General features: G+C 39.6%; 1 protein-coding gene across 10 annotated transcripts in view; it reads right to left on the bottom strand.

Annotated features, from left to right (window-relative positions):
• GPR65 (G protein-coupled receptor 65) overlaps nt 1–15,811 on the bottom strand; it is a 170,626-nt gene that overhangs the window by 149,795 nt on the left and 5,020 nt on the right. The window contains exons 2-3 of one of the 10 annotated variants that reach the window (XM_023546461.2): nt 9,544–9,607; nt 6,757–8,477 (exon numbers count right to left, since the gene is read on the bottom strand). The exons of 7 other annotated variants lie outside the window; for them this stretch is intronic. In XM_023546461.2, the coding sequence (XP_023402229.1) occupies nt 6,989–8,011 (1,023 nt within the window). In that variant the 5' untranslated portion in view covers nt 8,012–8,477; nt 9,544–9,607 and the 3' untranslated portion in view covers nt 6,757–6,988. Of the gene's footprint in view, nt 1–6,756; nt 8,478–9,543; nt 9,608–15,412; nt 15,435–15,811 lie in introns of those variants that run through there. 2 more of the 10 variants (XM_064292837.1, XM_003408806.3) reach the window with 2 other exon arrangements.

The following is a 15,811-nucleotide window of genomic DNA, read 5'->3' as shown; positions in this document are numbered from 1 at the left end:
CTTTAGGTGAAAGGAAAGACAGCACACAATACAGGGGAGGTCAGCACAATTGGACTAAACCAAAAGCAAAGAAGTTTCCTGAATAAACTGAATGCTTCGAAGGCCCCCGTAGCAGGGGCAGGGATTTGGGGACCATGGTTTCAGGGGACTTCTAAGTCAACTGGCATAATAAGATCTATTAAGAAAACATTCTGCATCCCACTTTGAAGAGTGGTGTCTGGGGTCTTAAAAGATAGCAAGCGGCCATCTAAGAGGCATCAATGAGTCTCAACCCACCTGGATCAAAGGAGAATGAAGAACACCAAAGACACAAGGCAATTACAAGCCCAAGAGACAGAAAGGGCCACATGAACCAGAGACTACACCATCGTGAGACCAGAAGAACTAGATGGTGCCTGGCTACAACCAATGACTGCCCTGACAGGGAACACAACAGAGAACCCTTGAGGGAGCAGGAGAGCAGTGGGATGCAGACCCCAAATTCTCATAAAAAGACCAGACTTCATGGTCTGACTGAGACTGGAAGGACCTTGGTGGTCATGGCCCCCAGGTCTTCTGTTGGCCCAGGACAGGAACCATTTCCAAAGCCAAATCTTCAGACATGGATTGGACTGGACAATGGGTTGGAGAGAGATGCTGGTGAAGAGTGAGCTTCTTGAGTCAGGTGGACACTTGAGACTATGTTGGTATCTCCTGCTGGAGTGGAGATGAGAAGGTAGAGGGGGTTAGAAGCTGGCAAAATGGATATGAAAAGAGAGTGGAGGGAGGGAGTGGGCTGTATCATTAGGGGGAGAGTAATTGGGAGTATGTAGCAAGGTGTATACAAGTTTTTATGTGAGAGACTGACTTAATTTGTAAACTTTCATTTAAAGCACAATAAAAATTATTAAAAAAAATTTGTCTTTGGTTTTGGCAAATTTGATGATAATATGTGTTGGTGATTTTCTCTTGGAATCTTCCTTGTATGGGGCTTGATGAGCATCTTGGATAGATATCCTTTCATCTTTCACAATGTCAGGCAAGTTTTCTGCCAACAAATCTTCAACAATTCTTTCTGTATTTTCTGTTATCCTTCCCTGTTCTGGAATTCCAATCACGTGCAAGTTATTCTAGATGGAGTCCTGCATGATTCTTAGGGTTTCTTCATTTTTTAAAATTCTTTTATCTGATTTTTCTTGAAATATATTGGTGCCATTTGCCTTATTCTGCATCTCCCCAATTCTGCATTCCAGTTCCTCAATTCTGCTCCTCTGACCTCCTATTCAGTTGTCTATTTCTGTAATTTTATTGTTGATCTTCTGAATTCTGTCTCTCTATGGATTCTTGAAGCTTATTAAATTTTTCATTATGTTCTTGAATAATCTTTTTAATTTCTTGAACTGCTTTATCTATGTGTTCCTTGGCTTTTCTGTACATTGCCTGATTTCATTTCTGATGTCATCCCTGATGCCTTGAAGCATTCTGTATATTAACCTTTTGTATTCTACATCTGGCAATTCCAGGAATACGCCTTCATCCGGGAAAGATCTTGATTTTCTGTTTGGGGGGTTTGTAGAAACAATCATGGTCTGCTTCTTTATGTGGTTTGATATTGACTGCTGTTTCCGAGCCATCTATTAGTTATTATAATAATTTATTTTATGTTTGCTCACTGTGTCCTATCTTCTTGTTTTTTGTTTCAATATACCCAGATGGGCTACTAGAGTGTGCTAACTTGATTATTAGAGCCTTTGAAGCACTAATGTCCTGTTACCAGATGGTTAGAGCTGTTACCACATATATGAGCCTATGAGTCCATGCACTATTCTTGAATAGGATCAACTCAGGTGGCCTGATAGTTGGTCACCTAGTGTGTGGTGTAGGCTCTCACCTACTACCTTAGAGTAGTAGTGGTGAAGGTTGTATGCACTGGTTTCTGGTAGTGGCAGGGGGTCACACTCTGAGGAGGGCAACGTGCTGACAGCCTACCCCAAAGACATGCACCATTCTTAGTTCATTCCACTAATTAACATTATGTACTCACTCAATAGACAATTCTGGATACCAGTGAGGAGATCCTTAATGATAGTCTTCTTGGTGGTCAAAACAAGACTTGCAGAGTGAGAAAGAGAATCTCTGCTTGTTCCTAACCCTACTCTGCCTTGACAATCCTTTCAAGCGAGAAGGACTGGAAAAGTGCTCAAATGCATTAGGTCATCCAGTTCTATAGTCCTTTTGAAAACAGGGGGTCACACTTCCCCTCCTTGGGTGAATTTCCAGAGGAGCACTGATAGCAGTGCCTCCCTCAGCATCTCCCCTTAATATCAGCAAGTGCAAGTTCCATGGGTGGGTAGGTGGTGGGGAAGAGGATTTTTTTCATTATATGTATATTAAACAAACAAACAAACACTAATAAAGACTATTAGAGTCAGCACCCATTGTGTGCCTGCTCAAAAGTTTCACAGTAGATCTCTCTGTGACATTTCTACAAAGGCAATTTCAGTCTTTGATATGGTTCATTTAATTGTCAGAGGAAGCCAGGATTTGAGAAATTAAGTCATTTTTCCAAGTTAAATCAATAGTACCAATAGTCTTGGGACCAATACCAGAAATGTTACAGTAATTCTGAAAAAGATTCTTTTAGAAGGATGTTTACAAGCTCAATCAAAAAATCTAAGAACTATTGTTGAAATAGTAAGACTTGAAGTTAATGCTTTTCATGGTATTGACAAGTCAGGTCATTGTACAGTAAGGTTCTCAGTTGTTTTTGGTTTGAAATTAATTGATCACACATTGGCTAGATAACAGAATTTATGTTTTTATTCTAGAGCTCACACTGAACAATAATCCTGAGACTTCCCTAGCTCATTCCTCTTCTTATGTAGATTACTTGCTTTTTGAACGTCTCATTGCAACATTGTTTGAGCAATCACAACCCATTTGTTTTTATTGCAACATTGTTTGAGCAATCACAACCCATTTTTTTTTAATGTATAGAAATCCACAGGTGGTTCTTAAATGGCTGGAGAAAATTATAGTCAGGAGAAAAATTGATTACAGTCCGTTATCTGTTTAATGCTATGCAAATGCTATTAAATTAAAACATGACTGTTATTTGGGGAGAACAGATTTAAACAGTTGAAAAGAACAGATGTAATGTTTTAGTGCTGAGATCTAATAATACCGATGTAGAAATGAAAAATCAGACATATATTAAATTACATCTTGACTTCCATAGATAAAAATTATAGTAGATAATAAACGCAAACGGCTTATAACTTAAATGCTCTGTATTTCTGTTAATGTGAATGTTGTTAGGTGCCTTTGAGTTGGTTCCAACTCATAGTGACCCTATATACAACAGAACAAAACACTGCTGGGTCCTGCGCCATTCTCACGATCATTGTTATGTTTGAGCGTGTTGTTGCAGCCACTGTGCCAATCCGTCTCATTGAGGGTCTTCCTCTTTTTGCTGACCCTCTACCAAGCATGATGTCCTTCTTCAGAGACCGGTCCTTCCTGATAACATGTCCAAAGTACGTACTGTGAGAGAAAGTCTCATTATCCTGCTTCCAAAGGGCACTCTGGCTTTACTTACATGAATGGTAGTCTGTATTTTCTTATATAAGACAATTGGACAAGGACAATTTATCAATGTTATAGCCACAATCTTGCAGAAATCCCTCAACTTAGCCTGTATTCTCTTACGTGTGGCCTGACCAATTTTAACCAGCTGAAAAAAAAAAAAAAAGGATTGGAATAACATATTGATTTAAATCAAGTGAACTGTCTGATGATTATTGAGCTATTCAGGTAACAGAGAAATAAAAGCTTCAAAGAGAATTTTAACATTTTTTTCCTATTTATTTCCAGTTCGTAGAAGGTATTTTTGTTTCTTGCAAAATAAAACACTATCCTACTCTACTTTCGGAAACCCTGCCCTTTTGGGAGTGGTAGCTGGCTCAAACAACACAGGTCCCCGATAAAGCACTATCGCCACCTAGTGGCCACACGCAGGACCCCCGTGTTGTTTTTCTTGGCCAGCAACAAGTGGAGCAGCAGGAAAATGTCTTCAGGAATCTTAACGCCCCCATCACTTCTCCCTTGCCTGCCCTCTTTTGTCATTTTCATGTTTTCCTGCAAACAAGGGGTATTCAGCTGATGTAATTAATATTACAAAGCGAGTCCCGCTGTGCTCTATCTTTAAGCTGTTTGAAACGCCAAACAATAAAAGACAAAAGCTATAGTGGGCATTTTTTTTTTTTTTTTGCTTAAATAGATTAGGTGTTTGTACTATGGACACGGAATAATTCTAAAACGGTACATTCCTGTTTTCTTTTAATTTAACTTTCTGCTATTTTCCTCAAAGGTATTTACCCAGGGGAGGTAAATGAAAGAAAACATCTCCGTCTGAACTGGATTTTTCCCGGAAGAGTACAGTAATAGCAACGATAGTGAGGATGGCGCAGGACCGGGCAGTGTTGCCTGCTGTTGTACAGGGTCTCAAGGAGTCGGAAACGACTCGATGGCACCGAACAACAACCACACAGTACAGTAATGAAAAAATGCAGATGTCAGAGCTCGGCAGCCAGTTTTGGGTGGAAGAGGAAGAAGGAAGAAGGGACAGGGAGGGCGAACCTTAATAACGAACTCCTGGCTGCAGATGTAGTAAACACGAAAAAGAAAACATCCAGACGGGGAGTTATGTCAGAAGTTAAGGAGTTACTGGGTTTTCTACTAAGTTGGTGTTGCACACTTCACAAAACAATAGGAGAACATGCTAAAAGGGGCAAGGGATTTTTGTTAGTTTTTGTGAGATGGGGGCAGGTCGTTTGTGTGCATCTACAAACATGTATTATGTGTGTCTCTGAATATGTGTTCAATGTGTCTGTGTGCGTATCTGGGTATGTGTTATGTGTGTCTGAGTGTATGTGCTGTGAGTATGTGTTGTGTGTGTGAATGTGTGTTACATATGTCTGGGAATATGTGTTATGTGTAACTGTAAACGTGATGTGTGTGTGTGTCTGCGAATGTGTGTTATGTGTATCTGGGAATGTGTGTTGTGTGTGTCTGTTGGAGGAACAGGCTTCTGGTTCCATGACAAGGTCACCTGATGGACCTAGACAAAGAAATCTGTTATCACAAAGGCCTTCCTGGGTCAGGGTATTATAGTAACTGTCATGTTTCCATAGCAACCTGTAGATGGGCTAGCCAGAAAAGAACAGGAGCCTCATACATGGATGACAAAATGGTGACAGAAATCCCTGGGGAAAAAGCACAGAGCAATGTAAATTGTTGGCAAAAGCAAATGCCTATATGTGATGCATCACAAAATGTATTTTAAAATCAGTATCATCTAATTAAAAAGAAATAAATTAACAAAGGCAACAGAGACAATTGATAATTTTTTTTTTTTAATTTGATCATAAAATTGAAGAATAGAAACCTAAACTGTTGGGAGACCTGTTAGCTTGAAATAAAGTATCAGTTTGGGTAAGCAGATTTGCTTAAGGGGTGGCTGCGGAGACGATGCTTTATAATTTGAACAACAACAACAAGGTCTAAATATCGAACCAGTTGCCTCGGAGTCAGCGTGCCACTGACGCTCAACAGGGTTTTCAATGGGCTATGGTCTTCTGGAAGTTGATCACTAGGCCTTTCTTCCAAGGTACCTCTGAGTAGATTTGAACCGCTAAACTTTATAGTTAGTAGCAAAGCACTTAACCATTTGCACCACCCCCAACTCCATAGCAAAAAATCCAAAACCCATTGCCATTGAGTCGATTCCAACTCATAATGACCCTATAGGACAGAGTAGAACTTGCCCAACAACGTTTCCAGGGTTGTCATCTTTACAGACGCAGACTGCCACATCTTTCCATGAGGAGGGACTAGTGGGTTCGAACTGCTGACCTTTCAGTTAGCAGTGAAGCATTTAACCACTGCACCATCAGGGCTCCTAGGGACTCCATCCCAAAAACCAAACCCAACCCAGTGCCATCGAGTCGATTCTGACTCATAGCAACCCTATAGGACAGAGTAGAAGTGCCCCATAGAGTTTCCAAGGAGCGCCTGGTGGATATGAACTGCCGACCCTTGGGTTAGCACCTGTAGCACTTAACCACTACCCCACCAGGGTTTCCAGGGACTCCATAAAGGTGGTTGTATTTGATGTCTCTTGAATTTTCCTTCATCCATGAGGACTGCTCAGACTAGGGAGGGGAGGTGGGGGACTTTAAAAACTATAGTCCATCCCTTTACTATCCTATCCAACACTTCTAACTTGAGTTCCTTAAATTAAATAATAACATCCTGAATAACAAAAAGTGTTCACAGAGCTCATGTACTTTCTATCATGGAAGAGGCCTCCAGATACTCGCTCAGAGCCTATTAACTTTTCCCTTATATAGAAGTCTTAAAGCTTGATAACTAGGTTTCCTAACCGATGTAAGCTTCAGGAGGCCTAAGACCATCTTTTTTTAACGTCAATACTTATCACACAACCTAGTACATGGAGACGGCTCAATAAACATTTGTTAATGAATGAGAGAACTCTGGAAGCAGTGTTTAATCATTGGAGTTATTGGAGACAGGTATGTACAGTGGGGAGAAGTGACAACTGATCGCCTGAAATCCATAGAAAGCCTGAGAAAAAGAATGCAAATCGGACACAAAGATCACTGATTTAAAGATACACAATTCTACACACTTTACTAACCTCTGAGGTGCAAAGCACAGATGCAGACAATTGCCATTAGTAAAAATGACTGTGAGTCATTAGGAAAATATGAAATTTATTTAATACACCTCATTTAACAAAAGTCAGGGAGCTGTACCCACACACTTTGGAAATATTTCCATTGGAGAGGGATAAATATTCACTCAATCGGACCCCTTAGATCCCATCCCCTTCTAAAGTTCTTTTGCAACATGTAGGCAGTGGTGGGTTGAGTCTTGGTGGTATAATACTGTGTGCCTTAAAATCAAAGCAAAAATAAATCTTCTTGGTCTATTCCAAGACCTCTAATTCCACAGTATCTTTTGTAGACATGGAAAGTAAACTTTTCCTTTGTCTTTGTGATTTATTAAACTTCCCTGTCCAGAATTTTAATACATTCCACATGTCAGACCTCCCCGTTTCGGTTACAAAACAGTACAGAATTGGATCGGCAATGCAATTTAAACTTGTTAATGCGACCGTGATTCTATATATTTTATAAGTCTGCTTCCAAGACTTGTGGACAAAGGGCCCCTCATCCAAGCTCACATCATGCTCTAAAACGCTGCGAATCACCAGCATCACGTGGAAGGGTGTGAAGCACAAGATAAAAGTCAGCGTGATGCTAGCCAGGAGCTTTATGATTCTCTTCTTTTCTCTGTCTTCTGTGGCTCGATTGTGCTGCACAGCTTTGTAGACTTGCCGGTTGCAAAGCATTATGATAACCAAAGGGATCGCATAGCCCGTACACGTCCTAAACAAGTTGAGACGAATTTGCCATTTTTCCAAAGGGTACTTGTCATAGCACAAAGTAAAATTAGACTTTTCGGCATCACAATACTCAATAGAGATTTCATCTTCCCACAACATGACTGCATTGAAGATGGTTTCCGATACCCAAACGGAGAGGCTGGCCAGGAATGCAAACTTTCTTGTCCTTAGATAAAAAAACTTCAGGGGGTAGACAACTGCTAAGTATCGATCGAGAGCGATGCAGGTGAGGAAAGCCGTACTGCTGTAGAAGTTCATGTACATCAAGAAAGCTGTCCCTTTGCACAAAGCAGGTGAGAAAGTCCAGTTGTCTCTGTTCCAAGTATAGTTAATCCACAGAGGGAGAGTTAATGAATAGAGCAAATCGGAGAGGGATAAACTGAAAAGGTAAATTCCTAGTTCATTATCCTTCTTTGCTTGCAGAAAAGACACACACAGAGATCCAACGTTGGCTGGGATGCTGATGACAACCACAAAGATGTAAACAATGGGGAACAGATAGTGGTCTAGGGTGTGCTGTCCTTCGATGCATGTGCTGTTCATTTTTTCTTTTCTTTTGAAGTGGCAGCTATGTCAGTTCTTTGCAACTAAGTGGAAAAGTAAGTCTTGCCTCATTGTAGCTTGTTTTCAACATAAAATGCTCTTTTGCTAAGATTTTTTTTTCAATTTTTCTTTATTTTCAAAAGTTCTGATTAATTCACCAGTGCCTGTAAGGGCTGGATGTAGACTAATTTGCACACAGGTCCCAATGGGTGGAAGTCAGGATCCAGGCTCCTAGCAGGTAGCTAAAGTGGTCAGCTGAGTTTAATGGGCAGAAGGCCATGTTCTCATCACCACAGAATGCTGCCCAAGAGCCCTCGAGGATCCACAGGGTTGTCTCTTAGGCTTCATAGAGTGTTGTCGCCAGTTTGTTCTTCTTCATTAATTTCAGAGGAGATTGGTACAAACATGAACATACAAGGTCTTAGTTCCACAGAGACTGACCTCTCTTTGTAAAAGGCCTTTGTTTCTGTAATGAAAGAGGAACTAGGATAGTTGAGATGTTTAAAAGATACAGGACCTCATTACCGTTGTTTTGAAACAATCTCCTCTTTTTTTTTTTAATCTTGCTTATCCAAGATAAATAAAAAGAAGGAAGATATTGGAAGTACATTGAATTACAAGAAGGTATTAACATAATATTATCTAATCGATTTTGGTAAACAAAACCAAGCAGAGATAGCTTAGCTATTTCAAATAAGGGTTATTCACAAGTGGTTAGATTTGAAGGAATTATGTTTCTCACTGGGCATGACCTAAGAACACAAAACTATCGTTCAAAAGTCATTTTAAATGGAAAAAAATAAATAAACCTGTTGCTGTCGAGTCAATTCAACTCATAGCCACCCTACAGGACAGAGTAGAAATGCCCCACAGAGTTTCCAAGGAGTGCCTGGTGGATTCAAACTGCCAGCCCTTTGGTTAGCAGCTGTAGCTCTTAACCACTACACCACCAGGGTTTCCAAAAAGTCATTTTAGCAGCTGATAAAATGACAGCAAATTCGATGATTTGTTTACAATCAGGAAACATCTTTGTGTGTGATAAACTTCATGGTTACACAATTTAAAATTTAAAATTCCACATGTAAGCTAGGTATAAGGTCTGTTCATAATTAGTTTATTAGCTAAGGAAATATTGTTGCAATAAATATTATTAAGCTGTAGAATTCGAAAATGTAGTGGTTTTCTGAACATTTTAAAATAATCAGACAAGTCTACCTCTTCTGTTTTCCTTTCTGCTTTCTTTGTGGCCAACCCTTTTTATCTTTTTTTATACTCTTATAAACAAGAGAGCAGAATGCTCTCAATTCTTGGTATAATATTGTGACCATCAATTTCACCTTTATACCTGATTGTTTATTAGTTCGGCTTATTTTTTAAAACGTCATAGATTCACATGGATTAGAGATTCCATCTTTCTCCATACACTGGAGTAGAGAAATACTTCTATATTCCCTTGTTGGTGAGGCCTATTAGTGGTTTGGATAATTTACCTGATGACACCTTCACAAATAAAACAAAATGACAAAACCCACCTATGGTAGCAGATAGGAGAGAAAATTGACAAGTTCTCTGCTTCAGCTTTATTCCTGGAAGAAACTATAATAAAAATTCTTTCCTGAGTATTCTTGAGCTTTGGCTGGTACTCACCTGCGTATAGGGACAGAATCTACATTATTAGTTTGGTCCCACAAATCTCAAGCCAACAATGAGTTAAAACTGGACCTAGGTGCTCGACTTCTTCAGTCATCAGAGAAATACAAACCAAAACCATAGTGAGATAACACTACACACCTACAAGAATAAATAAAATAAAAAAGACAAAAAATACCAAGTGATAGTGAGCACACAGGGCTCCTAGGACTCTTGTTTATTATTATATGGAAAACAGTTCAGCACTATCTACTATAGGTGGACAAGCATACTCCCGATGATGTAATTAAGAAAGCAGCAGTCAAGAAATCAAACAACACATTTCACTGGGTAAATCTTTCGCAAAAGAACTCTTTAAAGTGTTAAAAAAAAAAAAAAAAAAAAGGCAAACATGTCAACTTGAAGACTAAGGTATGCCTGACCCAAGCCATGGTATTTTCAATCACATCATATGCATGTGAAAGTTGGACAATGAATAAGGAAGACTGAAGAAGAATTGATGCCTTTGAATTACAGTGTTGGTGAAGAATATTGTATATACCATGGACTGCCAGAAGACCAAACAAATCTATCTTGGAAGAAGTACAGCCAGAATGCTTGTTAGAAGTCAGGATAGTGAGACCTTGTTTCATATGCCTTGGACATGTTATCAGGAGGGACCAGTCCCCAGAGGAGGACATCATTCTTGGTAAAGAAGAAGGTCAGCTAAAAAGAGGAAGACTCTCAATGAGATGAATTGACACGGTGGCTGCAACAATGGGCTCGAGCATAACAACGATTGTGAGGAGTATACAGGTCTGGGCAGTGTTTCGTTCTGTTGCACATAGAGTCACTATGAGTCGGAACTGACTCGATGGCACCTAACAAGAACAACAATAATGATGTAGTGGTTCTACTTATAGGTATATAGTTGACAGAAATGTGTATATATGTTTATCAAAAGGCACGTGCTGGAACGTTCATGCTAGCACTATTTGTGATGGCCCCCAATTAGAATGCCCAATCAGTGGTAGAATAGTACAACAGCGATCACTATATCAATGAAAATGAACAAGTGATTGCTACATGAATGACATAGTTGATGTTCATAAACATAATGTTGAGTGATTAAAAAAAAGACAGGTACAAAAGAGTACATCATACTATCTGATCAAAAAGACGAAGAAACAAACAAAACAGGCAAAGTTGCTCTGTGCTATTGAAAGTCAAACCAAAAAAAAAAAAAAACCCATTGCCGTCAAGTCAATTCTGACTCATAGCGACCTTATAGGACAGAGTAGAACTGCCCCATACGGTTTCCAAGGAGCACCGTTAGCAGCTATAGTGCTTAGCCACTACGCCACCAGGGTTTCCCGTTGAAAGTCAGGGTAAGGCTTATCTTTGGAGAGGGGCCAGGAAATGACTGGAAGAGGGCATTAAGGGGACTTCTGAGATTTTGCCATTGTTCTGTTTCTTGTGATGGGTGCTGACTACATGAATGTGTTCAGTTTGTAAAAAATTATCAGTCTGTACTCTTGGGATATGTGGATATTTCTGTGTGTATGTTATACTGCATTTAAAAAATTAAAGAGCAGACTCAAAAGGTTGTGTGAAATGGAATCAACAGTAATTTGCAAATTCAATATTTGAAATTATATGATTTTACTGCTCTTGCTGCATAAAAAGTAACTCAAAGAAACAAGCAAGACCATTTAAAAGAATATGAAAATCAATTCAACAAAAATAAAAGTTTGCTATATTAAATTAATTAATCTCAGGCATCTAGAAGAAGCAAACACAAATTCTTCCTTGAGAAAAGCACCCTCAACCCAGCACTTAAAAAATTGCACAGTTAGAATTTTAACAAATATAAACTCGTTAAAACGCACGCACACATGAGAACAAGTCACTATATGAGATTCTGCAGAAATAAGAAGTGACAAAACCAAACCCACAGAAAATTTAGAGATTAGGGTTAACTCTTACAGAATATGAAATAGGTGTGTTTAATATGTTTATAGGATTAACGGAAAGAATCTGAATACACAGTAATGACCAAGAAACTATAAAAATGATGAGCATATTTTTACAAAGAAAGAGTTTCTAGAAATGAAAAATATAATTTAAATTTAAAAAGTCAATTCAAGGACTAATCAGCTGATTGAAAACAGCTGAAGAGAGAATTAGTGGACTGCAAGATAGTTCTAAAGAAATAACACAAAACCAGCAGAGTGTTAAAAAGATGAGAAATTATCAAAGGGAGGCTAAGAGACATGGCGAATAAAGTGATTTGGTTAGCATATGCGTAATTGGAGTTCCCTAAGAATAGAAGATAATTAATGGGGAAAAGGGCAATATTCAAAAAGATAACAGGTGAGAACTTTCTAGAACTGACGAAGGACATGGAATTCTCAGATTTATAAAGTCCAGTGAATCCCTGGTAGGATAAAAAAAAAAAAAGGAAATCTATACTTAGACACATTGCAATCAAACTGCAGCTCACCAAAGACCATGAAAAACAAACAAACTAAGGTGGATTACTTACCAAGGTTGAATTAATATTCCCAAAATGCTAAGAGAAAGTATCTGTCATTCTGTAATTATACACCCAAGAAAATCAAACTTTGAGAACAAGGGCAAATACAAAGACATTTTCAGATAAATTAATACAGACATAATTTGCCCCCAAGACCTTCATTAAAGAGTTTTCTAGAGGATATACGACCTTGAGTGTATCCCACCTGAATTTAGAGACCATCAAAAAAACAGATCTGATGACTGAACATTAATGACTGAAGAACAGACAAGTTGTGGGATGACATTAAGGACATCATATATGAAGAAAGCAAAAGGTCGTTAAAAATACAGGAAAGAAAGAAAAGACCAAAATGGATGTCAGAAGAGACTCTGAAACTTGCTCTTGAATGTCAAGTAGCTATAGGGTAGCTAAAGCGAATGGAGTAAATGCTGATGTAAAAGACCTGAACAGCAGATTTCAAAGGGCAGTTCAAGAAGACAAAGTATTCTAATGAAATGTACAAAGACCTGGAGTTAGAAAACCAAAAGGGAAGAATACACTCAGTATTTCTCAAACTGAAAGAACTGAAGAGAAAATTCAGAACTCAAATTGCAATATTAAAGAATTCTACGGGCAAAATGGGAACCCTGTGGCATAGAGGTTAAGTGCTATGACTGCTAACCAAAAGGTTGGCAGTTCAAATCCACCAGGTGCTCCTTGGAAACTCTATGGGGGCACTTCTGCTCTGTCCTGTGGGGTCAATACGCGTCAGAATCAATTTGACGGCAACAGATTATGGGCAAAATACTGAATGACACAGGAAGCATCAAAAGAAATTGGAATGAGTATCCAGAATCACGGTACCAAAAAGAATTGGTCCAAGCTCTATCGTTTCAGGAGGTAGCATATGATCAGGAACCAATGGTATTGAAGAAGAAGTCCAAGCTAAACTGAAGCCATTGGCAAAAAACAAAATCTCAGAAATTGACAGAATACCAGTTTAGATGTTTCAACAAATGAATACAGCACTGAAGGTGCTCACTCATCTATGCCAAGAAATTTGGAAGACAGCTACCTGGCCAGCTGACAAGAAAGATCTGTATTTGTGCCTAATCCAAAGAAACAGGATTCACCAGAATGCAGAAATTATTGAACAGTATCATTAATAGCACACACGAGTAAAATTTTTCTGAAGATAATTCAAAAACAGTTACAGCAATACATCAATGGGGAACTGCCGGAAATTCTAGCCAGATGTAGAAGAGGATGTGGAAAGAGGTAGATGACTGCTGATGTGAGACGGATCTTGGCTGAAAGCAGAGAATACCAGAAAGACGTTTACCTGTGTTTTATTTCACTACGCGAAGGCACTTGACTGTATGGATCATAACAAGTTATGAATACCATTGCAAAGAATGGGAATTCCAGAACACTTAATTGGGCTTATCAGGAACCTGTACGTAGACTAAAAGGCAGTTGTTTGAACAGAACAAGGGGATACTGTGTGGTTTAAATCAGAAAAGGTGTGCGTGACGGTTGTATCCTTTCCCCGTACTTATTCCATCTATATGCTGAGCAAATAATCTGAGAAGCTGGACAATATGTAGAAGAATATGGCATCAGGATTGGAGGAAGAATCCTTAACAACCTGCTATATGCAAATGACACAACCTCACCTGCTGAAAGGGAAGAGGACTTGAAGTACTTACTGATGACAATCAAAGACCACAGCCTTCAGTACGGATTACACCTCAACATAAAGAAGACAAAAATCCTCACAACTGGACCAATAAGCAACATCATGATAAACAGAGAAAATATTGAATCTGCCACGGATTTCACTTTACTTGGATCCACAATCAACATTCATGGAAGCAGCAGTCAAGAAATCAAATGGCATATTGCATTGGACAAATCTGCAACAAAAAACCTCTTTAAAGTTTAAAATGCCAAGATGTCACCTTGAGGACTAAGGTGCGCCTAACCCAAGCCATGGTGTTTTCAGTTGCCTTGTATGCATGCACAAGCTGGACAATGAATAAGGAAGACCAGGGAAGAACTGATGCCTTTAAATTACGGTCTTGGTGAAGAATATTGAATATAACTGAACTGCCAGAAGAACTAACAAATCTGTCTTGGAAGTACAGCCAGAGTACTCCTTAGAGTCAAGGAAGGCAAGACTTCTTCTCATGTACCTTGAACATGTTATCAGGAGGGACCAGTCCCTGGAAACAGACATCATGCTTGGTAAATAGAGGGTCAGTTAAAGAGGGGAAGACTTTCATCAACATGGATTGACACAGTGACTGCAATGATGAGTTCAAGCATAGCAGCGATTGCAAGGATGACGCAGACTGGCAGTGTTTCATGCTACTGTACACAAGGTCTCTGTGAGTCGGAACCAACTGGATGGCACCTAACAACAACACCAACAATAGAGGGTATAGTTGGTGAAGGGAAATGCCATTAGAACAAAGGTCTGAGATGTATGAAGGATTGAATAAGCTACTGAAAATGGGGCTGTGAGGGATACATAGCATCCCACTCATCGCTAGGCTCATAAGTCTGAGGGACAACACCTGAACCATGCACATCTCCTGCCTGGGGACCTGGACAAAGAGCGCAAGGGCATGGGCAGCGGGTGCCACTTCCTCCTATGTGCCTGATGCTCAGTAAGTGCACATCTTTCTTCTTACAAACAATAGATAAGATGGAAAAATGATTTTGGGAGGATTTACAAAGTTCTGAATTTCTCTGTCTAAAAGCACTTCCTGTCTTGACTAAAACAACCACAAGATGGGATGGTTATGATGAAGCAGATTCTAGATCTCTTCTTTGTTGGGCAATGGAGGCAGTACAGCCTGTGGTCATGACTGAGGGTTCTGGAGACAGCTTGGCAGTCTTCCAAAAGCCCTCAGGGGATCTGTGACACTGTGTGTCTTCCCCTAAGTTTGAGTTTTCACATGTGTAAATTACTCCTCTCTTCATTGGGTTGTTGTAAGGATTAAATGAGATCACACATAAAGCAGACAGCCTAGCAGGTAGTCACATTTCAGTCTACCTTAACCCCTTGCTGTGGAGTCGATTCTGAGTCATACTGACCCTATAGGATAGAGTAGAACTGCCCCATATGGTTTCCAAGAAGCGGTTTGTGGATTTGAACTGCCGACCTTTTGATTAGCAGCCGATCTCTTAATCACTGCCACCAGAGCTCCACAGTCTACCTTAGCTAATACTATTTTAAAGACACGCACTGGTAGTCTGCAGGTATCCTTGGTGCTGTTCTAAGCATCTTTGGGCCATCTAGGAAGAGCATAGGAGAGAAGCCAAATAAAGGCACTTAGTTTGTAATTTGTACAATAACGTTTCACATATGACACGAGGTGTGCAGATCCCTGTGGCCATTGAGTTGATTCCAATTCATAGTGACCCTATAGCAGCCTTACAAGACAGAGTAGAACTGCCCCAATAGGGTTTCCAAGGCTGTAATCTTTATGGAAGTAGACTGCCACATCTTTCTCCCTCAGTGGGGCTGGTGGGTTCGAACCACCAAATTTTAGGTTAGCAGCCAAGGGCTTTAACCGCTGTGCCATCAGTTTTCCTCTATGATCCAGAGTAATGAGTGCCCAGGGGCAATCTCTAAGTTTGTACTC

This window comes from Loxodonta africana, chromosome 10 (genome assembly GCF_030014295.1).
Source record: "Loxodonta africana isolate mLoxAfr1 chromosome 10, mLoxAfr1.hap2, whole genome shotgun sequence".
Lineage (NCBI taxonomy): Eukaryota > Metazoa > Chordata > Mammalia > Proboscidea > Elephantidae > Loxodonta > Loxodonta africana.
The sequence above is the reverse complement of the archived record's forward strand: the minus strand, read 5'-3'. Positions and strand labels throughout refer to the sequence as shown.